We start from the raw sequence: 18,345 nt of genomic DNA, 5'->3' as shown, positions 1-18,345 counted from the left end.
ATTTAATCAACTTTCAGTTTACCTTTTAAAACTTAATTTGCCATTTCTACGTGCATGTCTTGGGTTGCTAGGTAACGGCGCAGTTGAACGTGACCAGAGGGGGGCAGAGTAATCAAAAATACTCAAGAGTAGCAATACTTCAACATGTTTACTAAAGTAAAAGTAAAATGTAGCCATCCAAGAAATCACTCAAGTAAGAGTAAAAAAATATTTAGTATAAAAATCTGCTCAAGTACTGAGTAACTGATAAAATTATCAATCATTAATTAATATTTAAAAATTACATAGTCAGACAGACCAAAATACACTGCTCAAAAAATAAAGGGAACACTTAAACAACACAATATAACTCCAAGTAAATCAAACTTCTGTGAAATCAAACTGTCCACTTAGGAAGCAACACTGATTGACAATCAATTTCACCTGCTGTTGTGCAAATGGAACTTTGTACAGAACAAAGTTTCAATGGGAATATTTCTTTCATTCAGATCTAGGATGTGTTATTTGAGTGTTCCCTTTATTTTTTTGAGCAGTGTATAAAGTTAAGTGGACATTTTGGAATTTTAATGCACAAAATGACTCTAATTCATATAACTAACAAAAATAACAAATTCAAAATCAGTTTATTTCAATGAAAAACTTATGAAACTTTTATAGAAACTCTCTGAGTCTGGTTAATGTTTGGTTAAAACATTAACAGAACTTTTACTAAAGTAAGAGTGGATATACTTCATATATATATATATATATATATATATATATATATATATATATATATATATATATATTTATATATTTGGGGGGGGGCAATATATACCCCCCCCAAAGTTACTCAAGTAAATGTAAGTAGTTTCCACCCAACTCTGCCATTGACTGATAAACGTGACAATCTGCCTGTAAAATAATGGAAATGCTCCGTACCGGAAGTGGCTGTGGCGCCGCCTGCGTGCGGCTTGACGCAGCGTCGGTTCGGAGCCGTCGTCGCTCCAGCAGCTCAGGCAGGGAGGGGATGGGTCCAGGCTGGTAACCGGGCTGGAACAGGGATAACCTGCATCCTCCCGTCTCTCCTCGGATGCTCTGATGGAGTGAGCCGGCCGGATATGCGCTTTTATTTCCCGTCTCCGTCGATCATGGAAACGGTAAGCCGCGCAAACAGCTGTTCGGATTTGTAGCGGCGCGTTTCCAGCTGTTTTTATGGGTGGGGGGTGAAGAGGAGAGGATGAGGAGAAGGAGGGGGGAGCAGCAGCAGCACTGGGGTGTTGATGGGAAATATCCACCTTAATACTGGATTAAACGCAACGGTTTTGCGCCACTTGTGTTAATCGCAGCCACAGATTTTAATCCAGAGGTGTGACATCTTTTGGTGTAATCTCGTTAATTAGGCCTGCATCATTTACTGGATGATTGGCACCTCCCACCATGATGTGATAGCGGCGTTAGGCTACCTTGCACGGAAATGTACGATCTCTGTTCCCCAAGACAGCGTTTCATTCTCCCTCCCAGCAACACAAACATCACAGGCCTGCTGAATGTTTCCACAAATGGGTGCCGGAAACGTTAACAAAAGAATAAAAATATAAATAAAAATCCCCCGGTGACACAATTTATGATGACACCCCATTTTCATTCCCTCCACATGAATGTTAACAGCTGCGCCGCATATTTCTACCGTAACCTACACAGGCCTGACAGTTATTATTCTGTCTTTTCATCATACGCATTTATCATTACCATTATGAGATCTAGACGGCTCTGATATGCACTATGGTTGAATCAGTAGTGTGAGGGGGAAAGGAGGCAATGTGTGCTTTTATTTTTTAGTATGAGAGTAATGGATGGATCAGAGGAAAGATTAAATAAAAGTTAGTCTATTGGTTATACCCACTTATTCAATGCAGTATGTTACTTTTAAGCATAAAAAATGTTTACATATTTGTTGAAACTGCCACTCTGTGGTGACAGTATAGTAGATAAACTGTGACAAAACCCAACTCCTGTGCCTTCTCCCAGTACTCCCAGTACTAACTGAAAACAACCAGTCAGAGCCAGAAGGAGGGTTTTAGCGCTTTCTGTCAAAATCTATAGTACAGTGCAGATAGCATTATGCTAAAGCTAGGTATGACCATATATGACGGTGGATAAAGATAAGTTATTGACTGACAGCGCTAAGACCCGCCTCCTGGCTCTGATTGGTTGTTTCTGGTTGGTGCGGTGAGAGGAGATCGATCTTTTCACAGATTATCTGTCTCAAGCAAACTGTCACGACATGGTGACAGTTTTAACAAATTAAAAACAAATATTTTATTAAAATTACATATTGCATCTTTAAAGAAAACGGTGCATAACTTCTGGGGTCATTGGGTCAAAGTTGGGGTGCATCACAGACAGGTCACCAGTTTATCACACAGCGTCACAAAGACACAAACAAAACAAACAACTATTGGTCTTAAATGAATGTATAAACTGCTACTTTGCTAACTTTGGTACTATGCTAAAGCTAGCTTGAACCAGCTCTTTTTTTGTCTTTTCTATAACAACAAATCTGTTACTTGCTACAATATGTTCTTTATTGCAACCATGCTGAGGTTGCAATAAGTTATTATGGGTGAGTAATTGTTGGATTAATGTTTTATAATTTAAGTTAAGAGTTTTTACAAATGAACTGGATTGGCCACTCTAGTCAAACTTCCACTTTATTTAAATTGTACTTTGGGGGGAAGTTAGCGTACCGGGAAAATAAATATTTCTTCATTGATAGTCACTACACTGCAAAACACACAAATATTACCAAGTATTCTTGGTCTAGTTTATTTTTAGACTTTTCTAACCTTCTGTGGTGGCTGGCTGTGCTGCAGTGCTAGCTGTAAGCTTAAAAAAAATCATGATTAAGTGTTTCTATCAGCCTCTATGCCAGTTCAACATTTTTTTCATTAGCATCTTCTTTTTATGTAAAAAACAAAGTTAAGTAGTTTTTTTAAACTAACTTTTGTAGCAATTACAATTATTAACATCTGCTTTTCTATCCTGTTGCACTAGCCAGCTGTGCTAACAGCTAACAATGCTAATGCTATCTTAGGGATTTAGTGGTGGCAGTTTTTTCCTTCTCTACAAGAACTAATGACAGTTCTGATTGCCTTTTCACGTAAAAACCAATGAAACTATTGAACCAATCCTTGATAATTTCCCGCAGCATCTATCCATATCCTCTGCTGCTAATGTTAGCGTCAACGTAAACAGGAAGAGGTAGCAACTCAGTTTAAGCTGTTTTGTTTTTTATCTTTCTGCCATCATCTATATGCATCAAAGAAAACTGTAGTTCCATTGGCAGATTATTATAACAAGACATTTTTCCCATATTATAAGTAAATTAATCTGCCAGTGGAAAAAGTACATTTTCATCACCATTAATGAATTATTTATTTAGTACAAGCTTCTATATGTTACTGAAAAGATACTTGTAAGTTGGTTTTGTCTTATTTAAAGTGTACAAAGATATTTGCACTAGAAACTAGACAAAGTATACTTGCTAAGATTTTGTGTTTTTGCAGTGATATTGATTAAACAATCAGACGTTTTATTTATTTATATTGATCTAGTGATCATTACGATATGTCATCAATTCATTGTCCACCCCTTGTTTGTATTGTTTAAAAAATAACCTTGTGATTTCTTCTTCTTTCAGGTTCATCTGGCAGCCCAGTAATCCTTGGAGCCAAGAGGTCAGAGGTCGCTCACTAAAAACCCACATCTGTCCCTTTCATTCCTGCACCCCACTCTACCCTGTTCCCCAGTACCTAATCCACCTCGTCTTCCTCACAACTTCCCCTGACAGAATCCCTCCTTACAAAAACCAGCAGCCGTACTTTTCATGACGAGGAAGAAGCTCCTCAGCAGACCGTCCTAGTCCCCCCCTGTGATAACTCCTCAGGCCTCACCATGATGTGCGAGGTGATGCCCACCATCTCAGAGGACGGCCGTGGAGGCGGAGGTGGCGGCGGCTCGTCCTCGCCAGCGGGGAGCGCAGGTGGGATGGGAGGCTATGGAAGCCGAGATCCTCGCAGTGGCGGCGGCGGTGGAGGAGGAGGTGGAGGAGGAGGAAGTGATGAAGGGGGAAGCTCTGGTAACTTGGAGTCGCTGATGGTGAACATGCTGACGGAGCGGGAGAGGCTGCTGGAGAGCCTGAGGGAGACGCAGGACAGCCTGGGGACGGCGCACCTTCGCCTGCGAGAGCTGGGCCACGAGAAGGAGTCCCTGCAGAGGCAGCTGTCCATCGCCCTACCGCAGGTAGAAACACGACTTTAACTGGTGGGACGCCCCGCCTGGCAGCATGCGTACATCCCAGACAATACAGTACAGTGTTGAGGGAAAGTATTTACCAACTTACAGAGCTCTTAAAGTGGAAAAATTAACATTTTGCCCGTTTTTGTACTTCCTTTTTGGTCTCTATTGCTTTTAAAAACAACCCAAGGGAAAAAAAACAGCCATTTTTTTGGGAATAAGTTCATGTCTTTTGGTGTCTGGAAAATGAGCCGTTTCAAATCCTTCCAGGATGTAACCTCACAAATCAGCAGGCACTGCCCGTTACCTAGCAACCGCAGCAGAGTTCTGTCTGTCACCTAGCAACCCAAGCGGAGTATAGAGTACAGAGTTCTTTAAGTGAAAAAAAAAAATCACATTTGCACATTTTTGTACTTCCATTTCGGTCTCTACTGCTTCTAAAAACAGTTCAAGTTCTTTAAAAAACACAGAGCCTGTTTTTTGGCAATACGTTAAAGTTTGTTGGTGTCTAGAATATGAGTCGTTTCAGAAACCTTCCAGAATGTATTGTCACAAATCAGCGGTCACTGGCCCGTTACCTAGCAACCCAAGCGGAGCTCCTGCCTGTTTGGTCAGCTGGTTTTACTGCTGTGTGCTCTGTACAATGGCTGCTGGAAAAGACAAGTGTTTTGTTGTTGACTTACCACCCAGAAACCACTTGCTGCATTCTTATTGGTTGTGCAGGAGGCTCCATTTCTGCTTTTCAAAGATGTACAGTTGTATAGTTGTGCATCTGTTTGCAGCCATTTTCACAGGTGAATGTTAATGTTCACCTGGAAGGCGTGGCCTGCAGCAGATTATTTGAATTTAAAGTGACAAGACATCATAAACCAACTCATTCTGAGCTCATTAGGCTAAAATCTCCTTATCTAAGAATGATTTTGTGTAAAAATAGTACCTGATAGACCTATCATACCCTGTTCAAGGACAAACTGCCTGTGCCACTCTTGATGTCCACAGCTGCTCTTTGGAGACATTTTGGCCCACTCTTTGCAGAATCTTTTAAATTCAGTCACATTTGATCATGAACTGTCTCTTCAACGCAAAAACACAAATCTCACCAAGTATTTTCAGTCTAGCTTCTAGTGCAAAAGCTAATTTAAAATAAAGTATTAATATTACTGTGATAGAAGAGATGAAAAGTTTATATCTTATCCAGTTGAGACGATGCTTACAGTTTGAATTTGCAGTTTTAGCTAACAGAATAATGCCTGCATGCAAAATCAAAACAAAGTCTCAGCTCCAATTGAAGGTAGACAGTTAGTGGCCTGGTGCTGAATTATTGATGCATCAACCTGTAATCAGGATGTTATTGTTGCAGCTGGTCCAGGTGGCGCTGGGTCGGTCCGGTACAAACAGTAAAACTGCAACCGCATGGTCACAGAATTCATCAGTTTTATTTCTTTTAGACCCGATAACAGAAAATTAATTGTCAAAAATAATCGTTTAGTAATGTTTTCTTTTTGTTTGTACAGAAAATGGCAAAGGATAAAAGTGAAAACTATTATTTTAAGCTAAAAAGGTTTTAGTTTTATACTCCTCTTCTGATTTTCAGTATTTTCCCTTTAAATTTGTTACAAATTGGAATTTTATCTTATATATGTACAGTTCAAAATATTAGTTAATCAAACAAATGTGTGTAGTTTAAAAGCGATTTCTGTGTTGAAGTCAAAATAAGACAGCACAGTTCTTAAGAGAAGCTGTGGACCCATCTAGAATTTTGGGCTTTGCACAGAATATTTTACTTTGTATAATATTTGTAACTCATAAATCTATTTGAATCTTTTGCTTCACAACAAACAGAAATCTAGAAAGGTAGTAATAACAAAATAAAAAATATAATTAAATTTTTTTAGTATAAAAATACCTTTTAAGAAACTTAAAATAAGTACATATAGTCACGTGAAAACTGTATACAGCATTGTGATTTTAGTAAGCTGTTAAATGTTACAGCATTTGATGAACTGTCAAATAAATGATATAAACTGAAAATATTTTTTAAATAAAAAAAATTCTTGGATTATTCAAAGCAATAAAATAATATTAAAATAAAAAAATAAAATAAAAGAAGAATAAATAGAATCATTAAATATTATTAGTTTTGAAAAATTTATATCTTAATGTCGGACTTTCAAAATAAAAGATAAATGCATATATTTAGGCTGTTTTTAAATAAAAATAAACCGAAATAAAATATATTTAAACTTTACTAACTTTATGAAGATCTTCTACATGATTCTCAATAATAAACTGAGATTCAGTTGAATTATTTGTTTTAGAATCTTAATTCCTATGGAGGAGATAAAATGTAATTAAAATAAAAAATAAGTATTCTGCTCATCCTGAAATCACTTCCTTCCTTTTATATGATAATCTAACAGCACATCAAATTTTTCAGATGTTTCAATAACAAACTGGGACCACCCAGAACCTTAAGATGGAGAGAAAATGCTGCCAATATTATGCTACATTCCAGAACTAATCAGGTTGTAGCTGCAGTCGACCCAGAAGGACTCTGTCTCTATTTTCAGGCAGGAGTCTGGTGCCTCAGGCCGCGATGATTCCTCCTTGTTGTTTGCACCTTTTTCAGGGTTTTTTTTCCCTCCTTTGTCGCTCCGACTGAATGATCAAAATAACTGCTGGTGCCGAGGTGCTGCAACGCAGAGTGACCGGACATGAAAGGGCCATATTACCTCAGAACGAGCAGATCAATATGCACAAACACACACACACACACGCGCACAACCCCGCACACACATGCAGATGGAAGAAAACATGGATTAGTGTAATACACAGATGAGTTCACAGAGTTTGTCTGCCAAGACTGGAAAACAAAACCAAAAAGAGAATATATCTTAAAGATAAGAAGCAAAATGAAATTCACACGGCAAAGTTGTTAAATCATACCAAATAATTTTGATCTATTTTCTACTGTAAATACCTTAGTACACTTGAAATAAGATAAAACTAACTTACAAGTAGCCTTTTAGCAAGTTATAGGGGCGTACTAGCTGCACTGGCAGATTGTTTCATTTATAACATGGGAAAATGTCTTGTTATACATATTTGGTCAAAAGTTTACTCAAGTTCTGAGTAAGCAATCAAATGTATTTGATATTTTAAAATTACATCATCAGATGAACCAAAATATAAAGTTAAGTGGAAATTTTGGGATTTTAAAGACAAAAATTACAATAGCAACAAAAAAAGAACAAAATCAGGCAAAATAAATATTTTCCAAATCAGTTTCTTTCAATATAAAACGTACTACCCAACTCCTTACCTCCCAGACTATACAGTGCAGTTCTGAGGAAAAATATTTTCCCTCATACAGAGCTCTTACAGTGGAAAAAAATACACATTTTTATACTTCCAGTCACTGCTGCTTCTAAAAACAACCCAAGCGCTTAAAAAAACCCACCCAGCTGTTTTTTGCCAATAAGTTCATGTTATTTGGTGTCTGGAAAATGAGCTGTTTCAAACATGTCCAAAATGTAACGTCACAAATCAGCAAACCTGTTACCTAGCAACCACAGCAGAGTTCCGTCCATCACCTAGCAACCCCAGTGGAACTCCGTTTCTGAACAGTTTTTTCAATTAAAAACTTATGAGACTTTAACAAAAGCTGCAGGTGTGTATCTGTGTGTGGTGAATTTTTGGTTAAAACATGTTTGGTTTTCATTAAGTAGATAGAAAATCCAGAAATTTTACTCAAGTAAGAGTGGAGATACTTCATAATAAAACTACTCAAGTAAAAGTTGTAAAAATACTCCTAAAAGTAAATATTTTCAAGAAAGTTACTCAAGTAAATGTCACTACACTAGTTACTACCCAATTCTGGTTTTAGTTAACTATAATAACCTTGGTGGGATTAAAATGTATGGAAGTTGTTTGTGAAGAAAAAGAAAGCGACAGGAGAAGGGAGGAAAGTGTCTCACTCCTTCTTTCCCATGGATTAATCCCAGTGTTATGACATCCTCTGGGCCCAGAACATGCTATCTGCACACAGTGATTTCCTCCCTTCTTTTCAAATGCTTGCCTTCCTCTCATTCCTCTCGTGTCTCTCAGCCCAGCCACGTCGCCTGTACATGCTGTACTTTTTTAATGCATTTTGGCTGAAATGCAGGCGCCTCAGAAAGAAGAGTCTGAGGCGCCGGTTTGCTGTGTGTGGGGTAAAGTGATCACTGCTAACACGTGGAGCGAAGACATCAGCAGCAGCAGCAGCAGTGGCGACATGCATGCATCAGTGCCCTTTAATGGCTCGTTTGCATAAGTGAAAACATGCATGAGTTGATGATGCACACGTGTTCGAGGATGTCCTGTGTGTGTCATGAGTGTGTCACGCCATGGTCGCGTGCGAGTCAGAAAAAAACCCCCTCAAAAACATAAATTTAATCACAGGAAAAATCTAAGAGAGGCAGAGATGAACGTGGTAAACACTGATAAGCAACACCACAAATAGGATTTCAATTATGGCTATTGTAAGCAATTTTTTTTGATTATTCTGACAATTAATTAATTGCATAAAAAAAATCCCCTTTCTCTAGTAGCTACTTGAACTACTAAAGGAAATATATGAACAAGTTCCTTTTTTTAATGAGAAAACATTTTAGCGCTTAAAAAAACAATACGATTCAAACATTTTATGAAGCAAACTGACCTATTCCTTAGAATCTTCCTTAAATTTTATAGTATTCTCATTCTTTAAGCATTAATGGGAATCTCCTTGATGGCTTCGAGACTCTAAACAGCAACTTGTTTTGCTTATATTTCACTCCTCCAACTCTCTTTATGATTAAATTAAATAATCATTTTATATTTTAGCTCTTCAAGATATGAATATGATGTAAATCCATATAATATCTCTTAAATTGAATCACCTTTTCTCTTCTAGTTGAACTAAGTATATTTTGAATAATGACTCAATGAGTACTGGGTCGAACTTTCAATTAGCAGTTAGCAGATGGTTTTTAAAAATAATTTTATCTGCTCTTCATACTAAACAATAAGGTTGTATTTATATTTTGCTTGTTTTTTTGCATAAGAACACATTTTTGAAAAGCTAATTTGACTGTAATCTGATAAAGTCACACTCCACCAACAGCTGAGCTGAGACAGACATACCAAGCTAATGCTAATGCGCTAACTTTAACTCAATGTTAGCACAAAACACTAAAACCGTGGAGCACCATTTTAAGTATGACGCGATTTAAATACCTTTAGATATTATATTTGTGTTTGTATTGTGTTCTCTACTGTCCTGTTTTATTTTGTTCCTGTTTGAAATAACGTTATTGGGAGAAAAATACAGAGAGACCTTGAGGAGAGGAAACAGGAACTGCTGCGTAGTCGGTTTTCACCCCCTTCAAAATAAGAGCACGATTATGAACGTCTGACGTCTTGAAGGATTCCTAACAGACAAAAACCAAAACTTCAACACAGATCTATTACGAAACGGGCAAGTAAATTAGCGTTTTAAAATTAATCTGGAATAATTAATTTAGGCACTTGATGTTTTTAAAGTTACCTAAAGTGCTATGAAAAATTAGCTCTATTAAAAGTGGATAAGCAGAAGTGTTCCCAAATAAATAAATAAAACACTACCGTTGCTGGAGCTGTTTTTACATTCAGGGTTTCAAACATCTAAAAAGACTAATTCACATTCAGAGTTGAACACTTCAAGGAATATTCACAGCAAAATGATAATTTTATTTTAAGTTTTTTTCTGAAGTTGTAGAGGTGCTGATGTCTGTTGATCTAATAAGATTACAGTTATGAGAAATATTGGAAGAAAAGTATAAAGTAGTAAAAAAATACTATACCCAGTACGCTAATTGGGAGTAAATAACATAACGACATAACATCATTCGCTGTGGTGGGGACCAGTTGGAAACTTCACAGTGAACTGGTCTGATTTCCATTATTTTTACGGATTGTTTTAAACTCCACGTTTTTAATGATAAGTAAAAGAGGCAGCTGAGCTTACTGTGCAATTAAACCAATTTGAGGATCAAAACGTGCAATAAACCCGGTGGTAATATTTAATATGAAGGGCCAGTTTAACGCGCCTGGACTCGTTGAACCTCAGCGCAGCTCACACTGTACTCTGCCAGCCTCAGGAAGCTGGTTTCCACAGAATGGCTTCACAGATATTTAAAGCTCAAGCTGCTGGTCTGATAATGAAATCAAGATTTATCAAACTATCAAACATTTACTGAGAAAACATTGAGCTGATTCTAAGGCAAAAACGCCAGACATCTGGGACATCAGTAAGGGAAGCTGATGGATGGATGGATGGATAGATGGATGGATGGATGGATGGATGGATGGATGGATGGACTGGTTGATTGATTGGTGGATGGATCAATGGATGTATGGATGTATGGATGGATTGTTGTTTGGTTGGATACATCGATGTATGGATGTATGGATGGATGAATGGATGGATCAATGGATGCATCTCTAAGTTGTCATCATGTCACATCAGTAATTTTTATGGTTTTCCATAGAGAATCATGCAGTGGTTCACTGGAGCATGTTAGTTGCAGTGACCATTGCAGTGTGCTGAGTGTGTTATCTTTAGCGTGTGTGTGCGTGTGCATGTGTGTGTGTGATCAGCATGCAGCAGTCGGTCGATACTAACAACCTCTTCCAACCTTTCAGGAGTTTGCGGTTCTGACCAAAGAGCTGAACCTTTGCCGGGAACAGCTGCTAGAGAGGGAAGAGGAGATAGCCGAGCTGAAGGCGGAGCGAAACAACACACGGGTCAGCGCTCCTCTGTGCCTCCTCACGCTCACACCACTGACTCTGCATGCTGTAATCACTCCAGACAGCTTTACAGTGTGCAAACCTTAAACTTCCAGCTGCTCCTCGAACATCTGGAGTGCCTGGTGGCCCGCCACGAGCGCAGCCTGAGGATGACTGTGGTGAAGAGGCTGACCCAGTCTCAGACCGGCGTCTCCAGCGAGGTGGAAGTCCTCAAAGCCCTCAAGTCGTTGTTCGAGCACCACAAAGCGCTGGATGAGAAGGTGCGGGAACGGCTACGGGTGGCGCTGGAGCGCGTGTCGGTCCTAGAAGAAGAGCTGCAGTCTTCTTCCCAAGAGGTGATCACACTGTTCATCCAGCCTGATGGATGTTTGGAGTTCCACCTTTAATCAGTGCTTGTTGTTGTTTCAGGTCGTGTCTTTGAGGGAACAAGTGAAGCGAAGGCAGCAAGGACTAGACAACGGCAAAGAGGTGAAGTGATGGTTTCTTTAGATTTGGACCTGCAGAATAAGCATTCACACCAGATCCTTTGGTTCACTTTAATCAAACTCCCATCCAATTAGCTAAAAAGTCCAGTTTGTTTGGGGAACTGTGAACATGCAACACGCAAAGTGAACTCTGGTCCACCTATAAATCTCGGTTTGGATGAACTCTGGTGTGGTTTGAATGCATATGTGAACGCCAAGCAGACCGGAGACCGCTCCAAAAGCAGGAAGTGGACTACAGTGCACGGCGTTCAGGGTAAATACAACCAAAACAAAGGTGCGAGTCTAGCGCTAGCAGAAGGATTGGCTCGGAGTCTTTTACCAAAGACAAATCGCTAAAATCTGATGCTACTCCATTTTTGTTTACATTTTGTGAAGAAGGAAGTTGCGCTCAGTGTCTTTTTCAAAGGTTTTTGTGTCATTTTCTCGAGTAGTTTGTGGTATAGCGCCACCACAGGCGATTAGAGAAACAGCTTTTTCTAAGGATTTGGATAATTTGAAACAGTGTAGTGTGAAATCATTCCACAGCAGCTGAAAAAGTAACAAATGTTGCAATTTTGTTCCCCAATCGAACCAAATCGCTGGACTAACAGGTGTTAATTTCTATTATTACACTATTGCTGTGTTCCAGTAATCCCAACTTCCCAATCAGTAAAATCAACTGGAACACCTTCTAAGTCAAATTTTCCTCTTGGAAACTGGGAGCAACTCTGACAGTTACGAATTGGGAGATGGACTTTGCGTTTCAACATGGCCGCCCCTCGCCATCACCAGTACTAAGATGTGGTGAAAAACATGTTTATTTTAAGACACTCTTTCAAAAGTCCATAGAAAATAAATGTTACAAGAAGCACCTGCAAGTCTAAACTAAAAAAATGTTACGTTTATGGAAAGTAAAGATTAAAATGATGTTTGTAAGAGCTACCGATGGCGCCATGTTGAAATCCAGCTCTTGTAACTGGAATGTAGCATAAAATCCCATAAATACGAGAACTGACATAACAAATATTTTGGTTCTTGTTGGGACTGAATCTGACACATATCAACCAGAAGCAAAGCTGCTTTTCCACTCGTCAGTAAAACATATAAATTGTCTAAAATGCTGCATAATTCTTTCTTCACTCTGCAGCTGGAGCGCCGATCAGGAGGCTCCTGATTGCCAGAAGCTGTTGCAGCTTTTGTAACAGTCTGCTGCGTATTCCTGAATGTTTTTTCAGTGCCATATGGCTTCCAGCCATCAGTGTCATTCAGTGAGGAGGAAGTTATGCACCATCTTCTATTTTTATGAGCTTAGTCGGAGAGTTCAAGCTTCAATCAGTGAGAGTGTGTTGTGTGTTTTTTATTTATTTTTCTCTATATCCACCTGAACTAGTCTTTTCTAAGGAAGACTGAATGAGACAAAAATGCATTGAAGTAAGCTAAAGTAGCACCACAAGGCAAAATATCAACATTTGACAGATGAAGACGGTTTTCAAACACCAAAAAAAGTATTCTTGGCTAAAAGGTTTTTCAAACATGCTTTGTTTCCATCAATTGTCACGTAAGTTTTGATTGAACTGTTAAAATTTAGCAAAAAAGCCCCTGGATTGATGCTACGCAAGACTGTAATAAACAAGATGCAGAAGTTGCAAACTACAACTGACCACAAATCTCAGATAAAGGTTTTGTGCCTCTGGTAAGGCACTGATGGGGCACCATCGTTTCTTTACTACGTCAGAAATGTTTCCAACTTCCCATTGTCTCTTTTTTGGAAAATCCAAAAACCACCTCAAGCGAGCATCAAAATATTTTTTCTAATTTGAGGAGATTATTTAGAAGTTTGTTGTTTCCATCAACCTTTTCTGGTGCAATACTTCAAAATGCGTTAAATAAACATTGAGGAAAACATGGATACAAACGAGTAAAACCAGAGATAAGCTGAGTTTCCATTGACCATACAGCTGCACAATTTGATATTTAGAAAATAAATTTGTTTAATGGAAACACGGCAGTTTTGGAAAAACTTGGTTTTCAATTTAAAACAACTATTTCCCAAAAATGTCCTTACCTTCTCGCCGATTGACTGGTACCTACATGTGAAACCAATTGTATCCCATGACAAAAAAACAAATCCAGTTGTTTTTTGGCAGTAATTTAATGGTTTTTAGTGTCTGGAAAATGAGCTGTTTTGAGTCACAAAAGTTGGATACTGCGGGGTTACCTAGCAACCCCAGCAAAGGCCTGTGTGTTGCCTAGCAACCAAGACGGAACTCCAGCACGGTTGGGCAGCTACTGTAGACTCTGTACAATGGCTGCTGGAAAAAACAAATGCTTTGATTTCAGAAACCACTTGTTGCATTCTTGCTGTTTGTGCCAGAGGCTCCACTTATGCTTTTCAAAGATGTTTGGTTGTATAATTGTGTATCTGTTTGCAGCCTTTTTCAGGAGTGAATGTAGACGTTGAGTTGGGGGGCGTGGCCAGCAGCAGCTTATTTGCATTTAAAGTGACAAGACATTATAAACCAACTCACTCTGAACTGATTAGACTAAAATCGTATCATCTAAGAGTGATTTTGTGTTAAAAATATAAAAAACATGTTACATATAGAACATGGACCGATCCTAACCTGTTCAAGGAAGCATAATAATTTCAGTAAAAAAAAAAAAATCAGGATTTTTTAAGCTTAAAACTCTCATATTTGTTTCATTATCTTATTTTGCATTCATCACAACATTTTTCCAATTTATATTATTTACAAACATTGATTCTTTAATGTTTGTAACTTCCACTCAAAACTTCCATCCATCCGTTGTCTTCTGCTTAGCTTATTATCTGTCCGTTCCATCCCATCATCCCTAATGAACAACCAAAACCTTTTCATCAGAAACGTAACAACAGCACAGAAAATGTTATGTATTTATCTGTAATTAAAATAAAATAAATAAAATGGTCTCACACCGATTGCCAGACTAAACGCATGCTGGCCCCACAGTGTCTGCTTGGAAAAGTGGAGGCTGTTAAGGAAATCTGGCCGATGATCAGTGAGATCCAAACACATAAAACACTTTCTAAAGCACAAGCTGAGCGTTAGCAGCAGCTCACAAACTCACTGAAAGATTACAACTACAAGCTTCAAGTAAAAAGTTAACAGAAAAGATCAGACTCTGGATTAGGACTAAAACGATTAATTAAAAAAAAATTATCTTCCACTAATTTAGTAATCAATTAATCGTTAAGTGGATTGTACTCAGAAAAGGCAATTTGCTTAAACATCAAAGTCAGAGCAGTAACTAAGTAAAAAAATATATACATTTTGTATTTAAAATAAAAAAACTCTAAATATGTTTACAGAAAACTCCTCGGGTCAGACAGTTTTAGTTTCACTTGGTTCAAAGAATAAATAAGTAAATAAGTAATGTAAATGTAAGTGATTTTTGTTATCCGATTATTTATCAGTTAATACAAAAAGTTATGAACAAATCAGCATTACATTGTGTTAAGTCAAGAATAAAGGGCTGAACTTTTCACATCTTGATGATGTCATTTTTTAAAGCTGCAGATTAGTTGAAAAATGTATTTAATTATTTGTTTAGTCGCATCATTTAATGTATTTCTAATGATACATATTTTTTTAATGCCTTTTATGAATGTATAAAATAGGCTCAAGTGGTTAAATGAAAAAAATCCCAAATGTGCCCATTTTTAAAATGATTAATTGATTAATTAATCGTCAGAACGATCAATTACAAAAATAATTGTTAGTGTGGATTCATTAAAGTAAATGTTAATTTTTTTTGTGGAAAAATACCACAGAGTTTAACATTTTTAATAAATGAGATAACTTGCTATGTTTTTTGCCAAAATTTTCTCTGAGCATTTATAAATGCTTCATTTATTTAAAAACATAATTTTATTTTTTATTTACCATCCAATAAGAAATATTAAACTTAATTGTTTTCTTTTAAATCATTAGCTAAAACTTCCTTTCAATGTTTGAATTTCTTTTGTGTTTTTATTATTTAATTTTACAGTGTTAGATATTTTTAATGGATTTGGTATACTTTTTGTGTTTATTTTTCTATTTTAATTTATTTTATTAATGTGAAGCACTTTGTAAGATTTCTTTTAAAAAGTTCTGTAAAAATAAAGTATTATTTTTATTATATACGCCAAATATTAACTTCTTATTACATCAGAGATTCATTTAATCTCAGACGAATCATCCCAATCCCTGTGGAGTTGAAATTGATCCCTAATCAGAGTTTATTTGTGCTGATCAAAACGTCGTGAACGCTCTGTCAGCTGATGTGGATGTTTCCCCCCCCAGCGCCTTCCCAACGGACCGGCATCCATCTTGGATGACGCCGACATCGACCGGCAGAGAGAGGGCGAGATCGAGCGGCAGAGATCGGAGCTGGGGCAGCTGAAGGAGAGGCTGGCTCTCATGTGCAGACAGGTACCAAAAACCAAAACAGTCAAGATCCACTGAGTTAGGATTGATAGGATCAAATCTACGAGGATATTTAGCTGTTTAGGAGACGATGTGAACGGTTGTTGTTCACATCTCACACTGTAAAAACACAAAATGTTTTTTTTTTCTATTGCCAGTATCTTAGTTTGCTTGAAATAATACAAGACTTCCAAGTAACTTTTCAGTTTTAAGCTTGTTTTAAGTGAAAAATTCATTAGTACTGATGGAAATATACTAGCTATAAGTGAAATAATCTGTCAGTGAAACATTTTATCATCATTATTAAAGATTTACTGACTTAAAACAAACTCCTGCAGATTCCTGAAAACTTTTTTTTTAATTATTCGTTGGTTTTTTCTCTGCCTTTTCTCTTTTCTAATTATTTTTCTTTCTTTTTGGGTTATTTGGTTGTTGTTTTTTTCCTTTTTTGAGTTTTTCGCTCCCCCTCAATTTTATATTTGTCTTATTATTTTAAAAACTTAATTTTATTTTCTGTTTTGTCATTTATTTGTTGTAAATGTGCTGCATAAATAAACTTTAACTTGACTTCTAATCTTTTTAGCTTTGTTTCTTTTATTGGTTGTTTATTCTGATGTTTTTCATTTTTATCTGTATTTTAATTTTTTTTATTTTTGTTATTTTTTTTACTGTCACTGTTCTTTAATTGAATGTCTCTTTTTTTCTCTTTTCTCTTTCCTATTTTTTAGATTTAACTCTTGCATTGGTTGTTTTTTTCATCTTTTTCTCTTTTTTCTACTTTTTTATTGGTAAAGTTTTAGCTTATTTTAAATCAATAACTTTTTTTTTTAAATCAATAACTCGATCCATAGGCAGATTGTTACATTTTTCTGTTTTAAGTGAAATAATCTGCTGATGGAACTATTACTTTTTGAAGAATTTTAGAATTAAACAAGCTTCTATATCTTGCTAACGATATGTTATTAACTAACTTATAAGTTAGTTTTGTCTTATTTCAAGAGTATCAAGAAATTAGACAAAAAATACTAACATTTAGTGTTTTTTGCAGTGTAGGACAATAAAAGAGCTTTGAGAGCCTCTGTATCTGGATTAAGTTGTGTCGGTTTCTATTTAAGTCAAATTGTAAATAATAATGTGAGTTTTTCATGTCAGGTTGGTGAGATTGAGGAGCAGCTGACGTCGGCCAGGAGGGAGCTGGCCCGATCCGAGGAGGCCAACCAGAAGCTGCAGCGGGACCTGAAGGAGGTGAGGAGAGTTTTAGCATCTTGCTAAGCTAACGAAGCCTCTGGCAGCAGACCGGGTCCAGACTGGAACCCGAAGAACCTCCACCCCATAAACAGAATAAGCTGTGAAAAGTGAACCATGTGTTATGGGATGAGAGGCAGGCGAGTCAGTTTCACAACCGCTTCCCTCCACTTCCTGCTCTTTAATCTAATGACATCAGAGCCGCAAGATGCTGGAATCTGTCAGCAGCAACTTTCATTTGTCAACTAGCTGCAGATCTACAACTTTTAAACATCCTTATCTTCCCAGATGCTTTTTCAAAGGAAAGAAACACGAGGATTATACACTTCAAATGCATAAATCCAAGCACAAATGGAAATTTAGAGAAAAGTTTAGTGGAAGGTAGACAACCAGCCTCTCTATTGGATACCTCAAATTCAAAGTCAGGATGGGAAGAAAAATTTAAGTAAAACATTATAATGATTTATATAATAAAAAGTGACATATTTCAAATGTATAAAGCCAAGAATAAATAGAAAGTTTAGTGGAGGGTAGATAACCAGTTTCTCTGTATGGGATGCTTGAAATGCAAAGACAGGATATCTGTAGAAAAACAGAAGTAAAACATACGTTTTTGAAGTATTAAGATATTAAGTATTATTTACTGATATGTTTTTTTTAAAGTGACATATTTCTAGTGTATTAATAGAAGGTTTAGTGGAAGGAAAAACATACAACGGAAAGTGGTTGAAAGTCATATGATATACATTTATTTCTCTCCACTTCCTTCTCTTTTATCTTCTTAAATCGGCTCCATAAGGAGTGTCAGCAGCAAGTCTAGTCTAAATCCCCGTTTTTATTTCTCCAGGCGCTTTGTCAAAGGGAAGACATGGAGGAGAGAATCACCACGTTGGAGCGCAGGTTTGTGTTTTTTAAAATTTTTTATTTCTGTGAACTGTTGGAGCGCTCTGACTCCTCCGGCTGCCATCTTGCTGCGGCCTGCAGGTACCTGAGCGCCCAGCGGGAGGCAACGTCTCTCCACGACATAAAAGACAAGCTGGAGAACGAGTTGGCCAGCAAGGAGTCTCTGCACAGACAGGTGGGGAAAGCCTCTTCCTGGGGCC

General features: G+C 37.3%; 1 protein-coding gene across 3 annotated transcripts in view; it reads left to right on the top strand.

Annotated features, from left to right (window-relative positions):
* The first annotated feature begins 966 nt into the window (after positions 1-966).
* Positions 967-18,345, top strand: part of LOC102220290 (liprin-alpha-3-like) — a 39,294-nt gene continuing 21,915 nt past the window's right edge. For 2 of the 3 annotated variants that reach the window (XM_023349304.1, XM_023349305.1), the window contains exons 1-9: positions 967-1,139; positions 3,683-4,284; positions 10,981-11,082; positions 11,181-11,420; positions 11,494-11,553; positions 15,875-16,003; positions 17,150-17,242; positions 18,090-18,142; positions 18,227-18,320. In XM_023349304.1, coding sequence (XP_023205072.1) covers positions 3,937-4,284; positions 10,981-11,082; positions 11,181-11,420; positions 11,494-11,553; positions 15,875-16,003; positions 17,150-17,242; positions 18,090-18,142; positions 18,227-18,320 — 1,119 coding nt within the window. In that variant the 5' untranslated portion in view covers positions 967-1,139; positions 3,683-3,936. The remainder of the gene's footprint in view (positions 1,140-3,682; positions 4,285-10,980; positions 11,083-11,180; positions 11,421-11,493; positions 11,554-15,874; positions 16,004-17,149; positions 17,243-18,089; positions 18,143-18,226; positions 18,321-18,345) is intronic. The other variant, XM_023349303.1, reaches the window with a different exon arrangement.

The sequence above is a fragment of the Xiphophorus maculatus genome, chromosome 16, assembly GCF_002775205.1.
Source record: "Xiphophorus maculatus strain JP 163 A chromosome 16, X_maculatus-5.0-male, whole genome shotgun sequence".
Classification (NCBI taxonomy): Eukaryota; Metazoa; Chordata; class Actinopteri; order Cyprinodontiformes; family Poeciliidae; genus Xiphophorus; species Xiphophorus maculatus.
Note: the sequence above shows the minus strand (reverse complement) of the source record. Positions and strands in the feature narration are given on the sequence as shown.